Source organism: Felis catus, chromosome D1 (genome assembly GCF_018350175.1).
Source record: "Felis catus isolate Fca126 chromosome D1, F.catus_Fca126_mat1.0, whole genome shotgun sequence".
Classification (NCBI taxonomy): Eukaryota; Metazoa; Chordata; class Mammalia; order Carnivora; family Felidae; genus Felis; species Felis catus.
In genome coordinates this window covers 90,001,127-90,014,771 of record NC_058377.1, presented here as the reverse complement: position 1 = coordinate 90,014,771, position 13,645 = coordinate 90,001,127, and the positions used below count along the sequence as shown (strand labels likewise).

The window sequence follows — 13,645 nt, the reverse complement described above, 5'->3', positions numbered from 1 at the left end:
CCAAGACAGATGAGGTCTCGGTGGTATGGATCGATAGTGTGTTAATAAATACACTCGCAGGATAATTTCAAAGAGTCTTTAGAGCTAAAAAAAGAATTTTAAAAATAGAGGTGTTGGCACCAGGTCCCCATCTCCTTGTGACAAATCATGGGACTGCCCTACTGATCTTTCTTTAACTTGATCCAAATAAGGCAATGAATCTAAAAACATGAGTAACTAGCTTTCCGGATCCAACGTGCTCCCTAGAGGATACACTCCTCATTGACTTCAAATTGTTTCACCCCACCAGCCACGGTCATTAAGGAGCAAAGGCTCAGCCTTCTGACAACCCCCGCTGGATATCAACTCCCCCGCCCCCCAAATGTGTTCCCACATGTCCTCCGTGTCCTGGAGAAACAGGAAGTGACAGTGAGGTATCATTATGTGCAGATCATCGATGCAACGGGATCAAAAAAGAGAAAGAGACACCCATGATCTCAATTCTCACACCAGAAAGAGCCCTGGAAAGCTGCAAACACGGGTTGCACACGGAAAATACCTTCTTTTTCCCAAGACAGACAATGTGCCTGTGTGGATACCGCATCTTGAGATCCAATTTAATGGCAGTCTCCTGGAAGGCTGCCCCACCAACACAACCCAGGAGCTCTCCCAGATGGTGGGCAGGTCTGACAGAAACAGGGGAAATGTCATCAGTCAGGAGGCTGAGGGCAGGTTGCTCGTCGCTGCTCTTGGAGGCTAGATGTGTCTCTCAGACAGAAAACAGAAACCTGGTGGGCAGCCCCAGATGGGGGCTCTCAAACAGGAAGAGTCAGAGAGGCTGCTTCTGACTGCTGGCCACTGGGAAGTCTTCATGGCCACTGGGAAGCCTCAAAACCATAGGTGAAGAAGCCAGGCTTCCTCAAAAGGACTTAGAAAACCAAGTCCTAATAATGGGCTACTTCAAACGAAGTTTCCCACACACATCTCAGGTACCCATAATGCTGAGGGGCTGACACGGCTCTGAGACCAAATAATACGCTATGGAGTTGGCGTTCTGAGGAATCTGTGCTGGGAAACTCTGTGCTCATGAAGATGCTTTGGGTAAAATGGAAGGAGAAAGAGGTCAGGGGTAAGGGTAGTCCTTCAAGGTCAACAACCATGGAAAACCCTACTGGAGCACGTTGGAGGAGGGACCTATGCAAATGTAACGGTTGTTAATGGAGGCTAGACATGGTTAAACAGGCGATGACTGCCCAGGGACATTTCACAATGGCACTCTGAGTGCATCCTGATGTTACCCAAGTGAGGAATCCAAGAAGTATCTTCCCCTACCTATCAGGACATGCAGAAAGGCTGGGGCCTCCAGTGAGGGGGAGATACAGCACCTTATGGTAAGGCGAGGGCTGCAGCAAGCCATGGCCACAGCCAGAATTCTGCAGAGCGTTAAGGGAACACAAAGCGTGGGGTAGAAATCAGCTGATAAAGGAGCGGAGGTTAAGGAGTGAACCTGACATAACCACCAAGACAAAGGCACAGAGGCACAGAAGAAAGGACTGAAGCTACGAGCAGCCGCACCAGGAGCGATGGGAGGGTGATAGATGGGAACAAGCCATAGAGCACAGAGAGCTGCTTCCCGCACACTGATGAGGGCGATCCTCAGTCCTTTACCGAGAGGGAAACAGCACAGGAATGTGCACAACAACCCACTTTATATACTTAAAGCACCATGGACCAGTTATAACCAGGTATGGTAAGAGAATGAGACACTTGTCCTTTCATCTATCCTGAGTTTAAAACCCTGTCCGCTAGGTATTATTGTTAGACTTAGCCGAACAGAACTGACCCCATCGGATCACTGAAGCCAACATTCTGTTATCCCGGGTAGGCGTGTCAGTAAGTTGCTCTGTCCCTTACAAAACCTGTCGGACTTCTGGGCATGCTATGCATTACACAAGGTCACTGCATATGTGTACAGAGTTTTTGCTGCAGGAAAATACAAGAATCAATAAAAATGGGCACCAATAGTGCTCATAAAAAATTGTGGTTCATTCATACAATGGAATTTTATGCAATTGTTAGAGACAGAGAGAGGGAAGAACTCTAACGATACAAAAATCAATTTTTAAAAAATGCAGGATGCAGGGGTGCCTGGGTGGCTCAGTCGGTTAAGCTTCCGACTTTGGCTCAGGTCATGATCTTGCGGTTTGGGAGTTCGAGCCCCACATTGGGCTCTGTGCTGACAGCTTGGAGCCTGGAGCCTGCCTCGGATTCTGTGTCTCCTTCTCTCTCTGCCCCTCCCCCACTTGTGCTCTGTTTCTCTCTACCAAAAATAAATAAATGTAAAAAAAAATTTTTTAAATGCAGGATACAGAATAGTGTGTATAATACGCTACCTTGTGAAAAGATAAGAGAAAAGGAAGAATATATATATATATATATATTTTTATTTACAGAATACCAATGAACTCAGTTGTCAAATCTGCTCTCTTCACTTGCTGTTCTGCAAGAGCGATGTGATCTGGTTTCCAACAGGCCCTTTGAACTAAAATAGCACCTTGATTTTTAAACCATGAAGTGTGTATGCATTTAAAAAATTACATACAGGATTATATATAAATACTGGGTTTGGTCTCCTCTTCTCCCTCTCCCCAAGTAAGGACACGGAGGAAGCAGAAGTTGTTGCTGGAAATTTGGTGGGGCAACAAAACACTTTAGCAAACTTTATTCCCTGAAGTTAGGGGATATTCTCCTACAGATCAACCCAGTCTGTGGACCTCCTATGAACTGTTGAATATCCCCAGTTGCTTTTCCATATCGATGTTCCTTACATATGCCTAAGGAAGGTCTGGGAGAAAGTCCACTAAATTGCTGTTATAATAATTATCTTTGTGGGGGCTTGAATGAGAACTGGGTTTCTGGGGTACAGGAGAGGGAGATTCTTCAAGGTACAACTCACTATATAAATGTTTCGTACCCTGTGAACAAAGTCCTATTAAATTTTTAAAATTTAATTTTTAAATTTTTAAATTTAAATTTTTTTTTAATTTTTTTTCAACGTTTATTTATTTTTGGGACAGAGAGAGACAGAGCATGAACGGGGGAGGGGCAGAGAGAGAGGGAGACACAGAATCGGAAGCAGGCTCCAGGCTCTGAGCCATCAGCCCAGAGCCTGACGTGGGGCTCGAACTCACGGACCGCGAGATCGTGACCTGGCTGAAGTCGGACGCTTAGCCGACTGCGCCACCCAGGCGCCCCTAAACTTTAAATTTTTAAAAATTTGTAATTAACAAGAACCACCCCCAAGGTTACCATGAGATGCAGCTGAGAAGGAATTCTGGGAGTGAGTTCCCATCAAGGGCGTGATGTCAGGAAGCAGGCAGTCCTAGGGAACGGAGAACCCCACAAGCAGAGAACCTGCCAACGCAAACCCTCCTCAGCCTGGCAGCCTGAGAATTCAACTCAGAGAGAAAAGCGGGGAGGAAAGGCCAGAGCTGGCCCAGCCATCGGAGAGCAGACTGCCGCTGAGTCATACCACAAAATCTCCAACCTGTTTCTCTACTCGGTGTTTATTCTGCTTGCACTGGGTTTACAAGGAACGAGTACTTCTGAAAAACATGATCTTAGCTGAACTGAGAGAAAGAGGGATTTTCCACCCCTCTGTCATGATACACGATCCCCAGGGGGAACTCGGCAGTCGCTTCCCTCCAGAGTGACTGATAAGAGAAGAGAGATCCATGAATTCATTCACTGAATCACAACCATTTCCTGAACACCTGCGGTGTGCCAGCCACGGTGCTAGACTAGACGCTAAGAGAAGGGATAGGCAGGGCTCGGACAGTGATTTCTTCTCACCGGGGCCACGGTCTCAGGAGGCACCAGGTGCACCAACGTCTCCAAAAATGGAGAGTGTAAGTATCAAGGCATTAGAGGTATGCGGACCTACATTCACAGAAAAACAACTCACCCTGTAACTTCCTCACCAACTTTGCCAGTTTAGTCTGTGAAGCATGAGAGAGAAGAGCAAAGCAGGAGGAAGACAACAGAATTAACGAGCCTATGGTTTGTGGTTCCCTAGATGCAAAAGACAGGAAATCTCTGATCTCCAATCCTTACGATGATGCGTGCTCTGTCTCAGGCACGGGGGCCAAGAATCCAGCATCCCCCTTCCACTTTTTCCACCCTTTCCTAGGGTGTTTTCCCTGAAGACAGGAAAGTAGGGACTTATTGCAGCAAATAAATAAGGAAGAAGAAATAAACTGCTCTTGGGATGGAAACTTCATCCCCCGGTTGAAGTTTCACTAAGCACTTACTGGGTGCCAGGCACTGTTTTCCACAACATACACAACATGTGTTTCCTCCTGTAAGCTAGAAACAAAGCCATACGGTTGTAGTGACAGCTCCACTTTTTAAGGAAACCAATGCTCAGAGGTCACTCAGGAGGGTGTGCAGCAAGCACAGGACGGAGATGGGAGGAGCCTCACGGAGTGTGAGGACCAAGAGGCAGCTCCTGGGCCTGAAAACTGTTGTCAGCAATAACCTTTGCAAGTCAATGTCCCAGGTTAGTCCCTTGTATCTGCTCCCCAGCTGGAGTTCAGGCGTAATGAGGATGCCTACTCCGCAGATAGCGTAAGGGTTAAGGGAGTTCATCCTAGACCAGTTAGTTCCCGGAAGAAGCCTGGCACACGCAAGACTCAGCAGGTGCATGCTACCCAGGGCTGCAGACCCTGAAGCCCACACTCCCAAGGACTCAATTTCACTGCTTCTTGGCATCTTTTTTTTTTTTAAAGAGAGAGAAAGTGCATGCATGAGCAAGAGAGGGGGCAGAAGAAGGGAGGGAGGAAGGGAAAGGGAGAGAGAGAGAGAGAGAGAGAGAGAGAGAGAGAGAGAGAATGTCAAGCAGGTTCTACGCTCACCACAGAGCCTGACATGGGGCTTGATCGCATGACCCTGGGATCATGACCTGAGCTGAAATCAAAGAGTTGGATGCTCAACCGACTGAGCCACCCAGGAGCTCCAGCATCTTCTTTAATTTTTTTTTCAACATTTATTTATTTTTGGGACAGAGAGAGAGACAGAGCATGAACGGGGGAGGGGCAGAGAGAGAGGGAGACACAGAATCGGAAACAGGCTCCAGGCTCTGAGCCATCAGCCCAGAGCCTGACGCGGGGCTCGAACTCACGGACCGTGAGATCGTGACCTGGCTGAAGTCTGACGCTTAACCGACTGCGCCACCCAGGCGCCCCTCCAGCATCTTCTTAAAAGGACAGCCGGGCCAGCATTTCCCAGACCTGACATTAAGGACCCAGGTGAGACTCATGAAGGGGGCTGGACACTAGGGCCAGACCTCACTGATTTAAGGGTAAAGGCAGAGGATGGGGCCACACTTGGGGGGAAATGTGGCTGTGACGAAGATGGAAGTAACATCTCAGCTCACGTACGGGGCCTCCATGCCAGGTTTCGTGTGGAAACCGAATCCTGAGCTAACCACCACCACCCCTAGTGGCAGCTGCAGCCACGGAGTCAGAAGAAGGAAGTGGGGCCTCAGGAGTAATGCGCCCCAGGAGTAATGGCAAAGGAATGCTTACGTGGACCCGGCCCCAAAGCGAAACAGAGCATGAAGTTCAGTCAGAAGCCAAAAAGGCCACAATAGGGAAAAAAATGGGGAACCACTCACTGGTCTGTATTATCTCACCCCTTCTCCCTCCCAGGCTGACTGGGCGAGACACCACCCCAGATGACAAGATTTCCTGTTATTACACAGACTCGCCATCTCGCCCCTCACCGTCTTGTCAACTTCCCACTTCTGTGGACTCGAAAGTAAACAAGGCCCTGCCGGAGCTGGATGCTGGTTGGGGGGCGTGGGGACCACAGGGTGACAGGCAGCGCAGGAGTGGCACGAAGGATGTAGAGAAACCACCTCGGGTATGAGCCATGATCTCCCTTGCACGTGCGGAAAGACCAAAGCAGCAAAATCCCAAGGGATGACGAAGCAGTTTGGAGACAGATGCCACGGGGCTCGTGTTTAACCAGCACGCGTCAGGACAGCCAGATGAGTTGTTCGACGTTTCTGTGCCATTTGGCAATTAGGGGCTGCCCCACATACTTGGGCCCTCCAACCTGGCCCCTTGGCGGGGTCCAACCCCACTTCCTCAGGATCCAGGAACAGCAGGGGACCTGCAGACTCGGTTACTGATGCTATGCTGATCAGTGTCCCGCCAACCCGACTGTGAAATCCTCCGAAGATGAGAGACGGGGCAGAGACAGAGAGGGAGAGAGAGAGAGAAAGAGAGAGACAGAGAGAGAGAGACAGAGAGAGAGAGAGAGAAGTGCGGCTCGAGCTCACCCAAAGCCGGGCTCAAACTCACAAACCGTGAGATCGTGACCTGAGCTGAAGTCAGATGCTTAACTGTCCGAGCCATCCAGGCACCCCAAGGAAGTGGCATCTTTAAGCACTAACATGGAAATGCCCCATTTCCTCCTTGGGTCCGTTCTATCGGGGCCACTGGAAGTGGCGTCCATGACTCAGGTAAAATGCCAGGACTCCCATACATCTCAGTTTCCTGCACCCCAGTGGGTGGCACTGGGGACAGTGAAAAAGATGGAGGAAAGGTTGACCTAATTATGTCACACGCACGTTGCTAGGCAGTTGACACACAGGGCTGCTGATTCTCCAGTGCCTCTGTGGTAGGAATTTATCCTCATCTGCTAGATGAGACAGACGCCCAGAACCTTGCCCAGGGCCATGTATACAGATCCTCACTCAACGCGAGGCCAACCTGAAAGTCGGTCCGTGGCACCCCACAGGCTCACAGGGGCAGGTAGGCAAGGTGGGTGAGGGAAGCAAGTGGGCATGAGTAGCGGGGGGCTGTAGTGGGCTTCTCTAAAGCCAGCAGCCGGGCCTTGGCTCCTGGAGGGGAACTGATCAGTTCCAGGCCAGACTGCACATCCAGCGCTGCCCAATGTGAACTTTCCAGAGAGGCCTGGATTTTTAGGGGAGATATCCACATTTCTAAACACTGTGCAGACCAACCACCACATGGGGCCAGCCCCAGAGGCTTCCCATTTGTCACTTCCCTTTAGCTACCCTTCCCTCCCCCAAAATCAAATGTGTTTACCAACCGGAGCAGAGAGAAAAACAACACACACTCAGGCAGGGCCACCTGGGCTGAAAAGAGACTCCACCTCAAGCCCTCCCAAAGTAGGGCCCTCAGAAGACAGCGCCCTGCTTGCCTCTGATGTGGTAACGATTCTGTGCCCTGGGACGTCAGGCCTAAATCTGGACAAGGCCATCTCTGTGTGCCTCCTGCAGCCTACTTACTAGGAGTTTAAGAACACGGGAGGCTCGGGTTCAAATCCCAGCGGTACGACTCTGGGCAAGTCGTCCCATTTCTCCGTGCCTCTATTTCCTCATCCGCAAGACAGGGATACAGTACCCGTCTCATAGAGGTGTGGCGAGTTTTAGAAGAACTGACACAGTGAAAGCACTCAGAAGCAAGCCTGGCACATACTAAACACTACGTAAATGTCTGCTATTATCATCACCTCAGGGAGTCTCGCCTCAAACTCTGCCAGCCTGTGGGCCGCGGCCAAAGTCTCCTCCTTTTCCAGCTCTTCCCAGCTCTTCCCCGGGGTTGAGGGTCCTGCCACAGTCACCAGGCTCCCTCACAGAGATGGGAAAACCTGAGGTGCGTTCCCTTTGGGGGGACTCGGGCAGCCAAATGACTCAGAAGGAGGGCTTGTCGACTCAGAGCCATCAAAGATCAAGCACGGTTCTTGGAACCTCCTCTTTCCTTGAAAATCTCTGGGGTTTCCTCCATGCTGCCTCCCTCCCAACAAGAACAGAAGCAGTGTGGTTGGAGACAGAAGGAAAATGTGAGTTTCCTGCCTCAGGCCAGCTGCAGATAACTCATCTCTGGTTTCCGGAACCCTTGTCTCTGAGCATTCATTTCTGCAGAGAGAGAGAAAAAAAATCCTCCTGGGGGGAGAAGCAGAGGGTGGGAGGCCATGGAGACAGAAGTACGGCAAGGAGGTCATGGCCTCAGTTGCCCTTTCCACCTCACCCTTGCCTGCTCATCCTTCAGATTTCAACTGAGGTGTCACCTTCCCCCAAATAATTACGTGCCTATCCTCTGCCCTCCCCCGGCACTCTGGATTCCGCTAACACCCCACTGAAGACACAGTAGGGTCACGACCTACACAGGGCCCCCCACTCACTCTGCAGGAAGCTCCCCAAGAGCTAGAACCACCTACTTCAATAGCTTCCTCCAAACCTGGCCCAGTATCCGGTACAGCATCCACCAATATCCACTGACTACATGAGTAAAAGCACCAGTGGCCTCTCCCTCCACACACACCCCCCACCAATCAAAAACTGAAAGCACTTTCAAGAATCTACTTGTACAGGTTCTCGTTAAGAACCAGCAAATGTAAATCATAGGTTTCTCATACTTCTCTAACTCTTCGTAGTCACACACAATCCGTAGAACAGTTGGCTGAAAAGGAAGGAGGGTGCTCCTGTGTCAGAGAGGTTTGGACAGTCTGGTTCCTGGGAAAACCCAGGGAACCCAAGCCTCAGACCCAGACGCGTCCCCACTGCCAAAATGCAGCACATCAGGATTGAAGCTGGGAGGGTATTAAAAACCACACGGGGGCACCTGGGTGGCTCAGTCGGTCTTGATTTTGGCTCAGGGCATGATCTCACGGTGCGTGAGCTCGAGCCCCGAGTCAGGCTCTATACGGACAGTGTGGAGCCTGCTTGGGATTCTTTCTCACCCTCTCTCTCTGCCCCTCCTCACTCACGCTTGCTCTCTCTCAAAACAAATAAGTAAACTTTATTTATTTATTTATTTATTTATTTATTTATTTATTTTTAATTTTTTTTTTCAACCTTTATTTATTTTTGGGACAGAGAGAGAGACAGAGCATGAACGGGGGAGGGGCAGAGAGAGGGGGAGACACAGAATCGGAAACAGGCTCCAGGCTCTGAGCCATCAGCCCAGAGCCCGACGCGGGGCTCGAACTCACAGACTGCGAGATCGTGACCTGGCTGAAGTCGGATGCTTAACCGACTGCGCCACCCAGGCGCCCCCAAATAAGTAAACTTTAAAAGCAAACAAACAGAAAACCACATCAATGCCCCACGGAAAATTGAAACCAACAGGACACTCAGGGCCAGCCCCAGTCAGGGCAGATGGAATTTGAAGGCAGGCAGAATTGTGGACGGTGATGACCAGCGATCTCACTAGAATAGGTCTATTCTAAACAGTCATTTTCTTGCCTCTAGAGATGTAACAATATGCAAGGCCTGCTTTAAGGCAACTCTGATTTACAGTCTTCATACTGAATGACCATATGCCTGGACGTATTTGGGAAACTGCTGCTTTATTGAGGTGTGGACATTCCTGATCAATTTGCTCTTAAAAGGTCTCCACATCTTACTCTTGATCTAATAATGTGTTTTAGAACTTGCCCATCCTTACCAAAGTTCTTCCCCGTAACTACCCCAAAGTCTACCTGTCAAAATTTAAACTGGAATTCATTCTCGATAACTGAAAGACCAACTGTTTGTACTGACTGCATTATAAAACCTAGTTACATAAAGCCTCTATCTTCCTGGTCATCCTTTGCATCGGCTAATGTGTAAATGAATTCACATTTCCTGGGTACATACTAACTCCGCCATTAGAAAGAAGGCCAGGGCTGGCCAGGGTGGCCTGAGGAAGCTGATTTCTGGACTTGGACAGTCCATCAAAGTTGATTACCATTTGGCTTGAATAGAATGGAGAATGGAGTCATTTCCTCTCACTCTTGTCTCTGAGGAAAGGAGAAACAGCTGGCTCCTGGTTGGAACTCCGGCTCACCCAAATTTCAAGTCCAGCACATTCTTGGAGGGGCCTGTCCCGGACTGCTCTCATTCAAAGTGAGCTCCCCGCATCCAAATTGCTAGAGAAATCTCTACACAATTCCATTTATGCAATGAATCATCATACTGCCCCTCTGCTCTCACCCATCATTCATCACTTCATTATTACTAAAATCTCACAACAGTAGATATAATAATGGTTAACATTAAAAAACATTTTTTTTCAATGTTTATTTTTGAGAGACAGAGAGAGACAGAGCGTGAACAGGGGAGGGGCAGAAAGGGAGGGAGATACAAAATCCGAAGCAGGCTCCAGGTTCTGAGCTGTCAGCACAGACCCAGATATGGGGCTTGAACTCACAGACCATGAGGATCATGAATGACCTGAGCCGACTCAGGCACCCCAATAATGGTTAACGTTTCTTATGTACTGGATCCTGGACTAATGGTGTGTGTACCATTATCTCAGTCTCCCCAAACCACCATCAGGTTGATACTATTATTATCCTCATGTTATAAAAGGAAAAACAGAGACCAAGAAAAATGAAGTAACTTGCCCAACGTCACACAGCTAGTCTAAGTCTTGACCCCCAGTCTCTCTGAATCGGGACGCTACCCTCTTAACATGTTCACAAATTCTATTGGACCCACACAGATCTTCTGGGACAAAGACCTTTCACAACTGATTGCAAAGTGGGCTTGAGAATCACTAGTCTCCCCTCCTTCCACATTCTCTTCTCTACGTGCCTACTGTCCTGTTCCCCCACCCTCACATACACCCTCCCCACCGGTCATGCCTCAACCCTGTTGAGTGTATGGACCTATTCTGTGAACAGGTCTTCGAAAAGAGCAAAGAAAAGGAAAAATCAAAGCCCAAATGTCTACCTGAATGTAACCAGCGAGTGGCATGCCCCTCTTGGCATTTTAATTGCTGAACTAAGGGACAGTGGCATGTATTTTTGTGCAGGCACTTGCAGATGTGGGCACACGTGCCAGGCCAGCTCACTTTACTCAACTTGGGACCAGGTCACACATACGCCCAGGATGTGTTTCACATTCTCAGTCATGTAACTCTGAGTGTGATGTGAAAACCCATCTCTATTTTAATCACTATCCTAGAGGAGGCCAGAGAATAGAAGGTACACAATAGCGGCAACTCAAACTCTGGTTTTTGACAGTTTTGACTTATTCTGGACTCAGGTCATATCTGGACCATCAGTGTCAAACCCCAACTACATGTACTTCTCACCAGCCTGAAAACTGCCCCAAACATAGGGAACTAGACCCAACACTGGAAGGGAGTTTGGGGGAGGGTGTTATGCCTCTCAGAGCGCATGATGAAAGATGGGGTCCCAGGGGCCTCGCGAAAGGAATGCAGAAGGAAACACCAAGACCGCCAGGTTAACCTTTCTTCCAGCCTAAAACCTCTCGGACTCTACAATATGGTACAAAGAACCTAAAGCCCTACCCTCCCAGTGATGATATTTGGAGATGGGGCCTCTGGGAGGTCATCAGGTTCCGATGCGGTCATGAGCGTGGGGTCCTCAAGATGGGATTAGCGGCCTTATAAGAAGAAACACAGAGAGGCTGCTAAATAGGAAGGAGAGGCCTGTAAGGACGGGGTGAGCCAGCGGCCAGGAACTGGACTCTCACCAGGGGCCGAACCTGCAGGCATCTTGACCTGAGACTTCCCAGCTTCCAGAACAGTGAGAAATAAATGTCTATTATTAAACCCCCAGTCTGCAGTATTTGTTATGGCAGCCTGAGCAAACTAATACAGGTGCCTGAGTCAGCCAGGAGTTCAGATCCTGCCTCCACCCTTTACACAGCTGGGTGACCTTGGACGAGTCATTTGATTTTTCTTATCCACAATTTTATGGATAAACTATGAGAACAATGGTTGCCTCACAGGGTTGCGGGGACAGTTGAACGGGCCGATGTATGTGAAAGGTACCCAGAGCTTTTCCTGGAACGTCCATCCCTCACGCGGCCTTTGTGCTAGAACAGCCCCCATCAGCAATGACCTGATGCACGCTGTGGTTCATCTTGCCAATAGGTAGCCTATTGGTCACATTCAGCCCACAGATGTGTTTTGTTTGTCCTGAACTAATGTTTGGGGGAACTTTGGGTTATTTAATCAACATTTAAAAGCCAGGAAGTTTCATGCAAAAAAAAAATCTCAAATTCTGTCTGAGAGATAGGTTGACATGTCACCGGCCCTGCGTTCTGCCAGGGCAATCCCCTCTCATCAGAAGGTGACCTCTCACCTCCATGCACCCAGGCGACCTCACCCATTCAGAACACCCACTTGGCACCTGAAGGCGTCTGAGTTAGCAGCCCCTGGGCTGAAAGGGCTGGTGGAATCGGTGTGGCCGGTACTTTTCCTAGCTGCCCACAAACAAAGATTTTAAGTACAATTTCAGGATCAGTCTTCCAAAGTGAGGAACAATTAGCACATTCCTGAGTCACTGTTTTATTTATTTTTACTTCCACTGTGAGCTCAAGAACCCTCACAGAGAGGCCAGGATCTTAGTTCTTGGAGTAAAATAGATTTCTTACAACCCAGAGGTTGGCTGACCTAGCTTTGCCCCTGTCACTCAAGTTTGTGGGGCCTCAGTTTCCTCCTCTGTAAAAGGAGGCCTTGGGCTAGACAAGCTCTATTGTCTCTTCCCTATTTGTGTAATTATTAGGTGGAATTCAAGCTCCTGGGTAGAAATTCAACACACCCTGGTTTATTTCGGAGCCCTAAAGGTTTTAATGAGCTCTTAAAACACCTCACTGACCCTTAAAATAAGACTTAACTAAATGTAAACAGGACTCAGATAATGGTCTTGTTTATTGTTCTGCTCCCTCCAGGATTGGGGCTTTAGCCTTGATGTTCTGCACTTAACACACCAGTGAGGAAAGAACACGAGGGCATTAAACAGCTGATGTGCAACCTCCTGTCCCCAGGAGGTCCTAGTGCTCTGGGCCCTGCCTGCCTCTCTGCCCTCATTTCACCAAGACACAAACCCAACCACACCCCCCAGCCTCTGGTATTCTATGCACGTTGGCCTTCTTTTGGCTTCTTGCTCACTGCCACCACAGGACCTTTGCACCTGCAGTTCCCACCAGCCGGAACCCTCTTCACCTCGTTAATTCCCACTGATCCTCCAGAAGACAGCATCGGCAGGACATCGCCACTCCTTGGCAAGAGCAAGTCACGCTAACATGCTTTCATCACATCAGCTGCATCACAGGAGCTGTCAAAGCGGCTCTTTAACATCTAACTTGTATGATTAGTTGACTAACGATCATCTCCCTGACTGGATATAAATGCCAGAAGAGCGGGGTCCACATCTATCTCTGCTCCAAGTTGTCTCTCCAGTGCCTGGCCAATAAGGAGGCACTCAAATATTTGTTGAACGAGTGAATACATTTATGAAAAGCTGACACTATTCTACTGGGAAGATCCTGGAAGGCAATAAACCCCTCAAGGACCACGTCCTGTTGAGGGCTGTATCTCCAAGACGTAACAGTAATGACAGCGACAACATGGACAGTAATAAGAGCTATCAGTTCTCAGTGTGCTCCAACCCTGTTCTAACAGGTCATTTATAGAATAACTTGATTTAAACCTTCATTAAGAATCCTATGGGCGCACCTGGGTGGCTCAGTCGGTTAAGCATCCGACTTCGGCTCAGGTCATGATCTCACAGTCTGTGAGTTCAAGTCCCGCGTCAGGCTCTGTGCTGACAGCTCGGAGCCTGGAGCCTGCTTCGGATTCTGTGTCTCCCTCTCTTTCTGCCCCTCCCCTGCTTATGT

At 49.1% G+C, this 13,645-nt stretch overlaps 1 protein-coding gene across 16 annotated transcripts in view; it reads right to left on the bottom strand.

The window, feature by feature from the left end:
- The window catches only part of PRR5L (proline rich 5 like), a 152,095-nt gene that overhangs the window by 38,228 nt on the left and 100,222 nt on the right, over positions 1-13,645 (bottom strand). The window contains exon 3 of one of the 16 annotated variants that reach the window (XM_045039150.1): positions 539-665. The exons of the other annotated variants lie outside the window; for them this stretch is intronic. Coding sequence (XP_044895085.1) covers positions 539-665 — 127 coding nt within the window. The remainder of the gene's footprint in view (positions 1-538; positions 666-13,645) is intronic. 16 annotated transcript variants of the gene reach the window in all.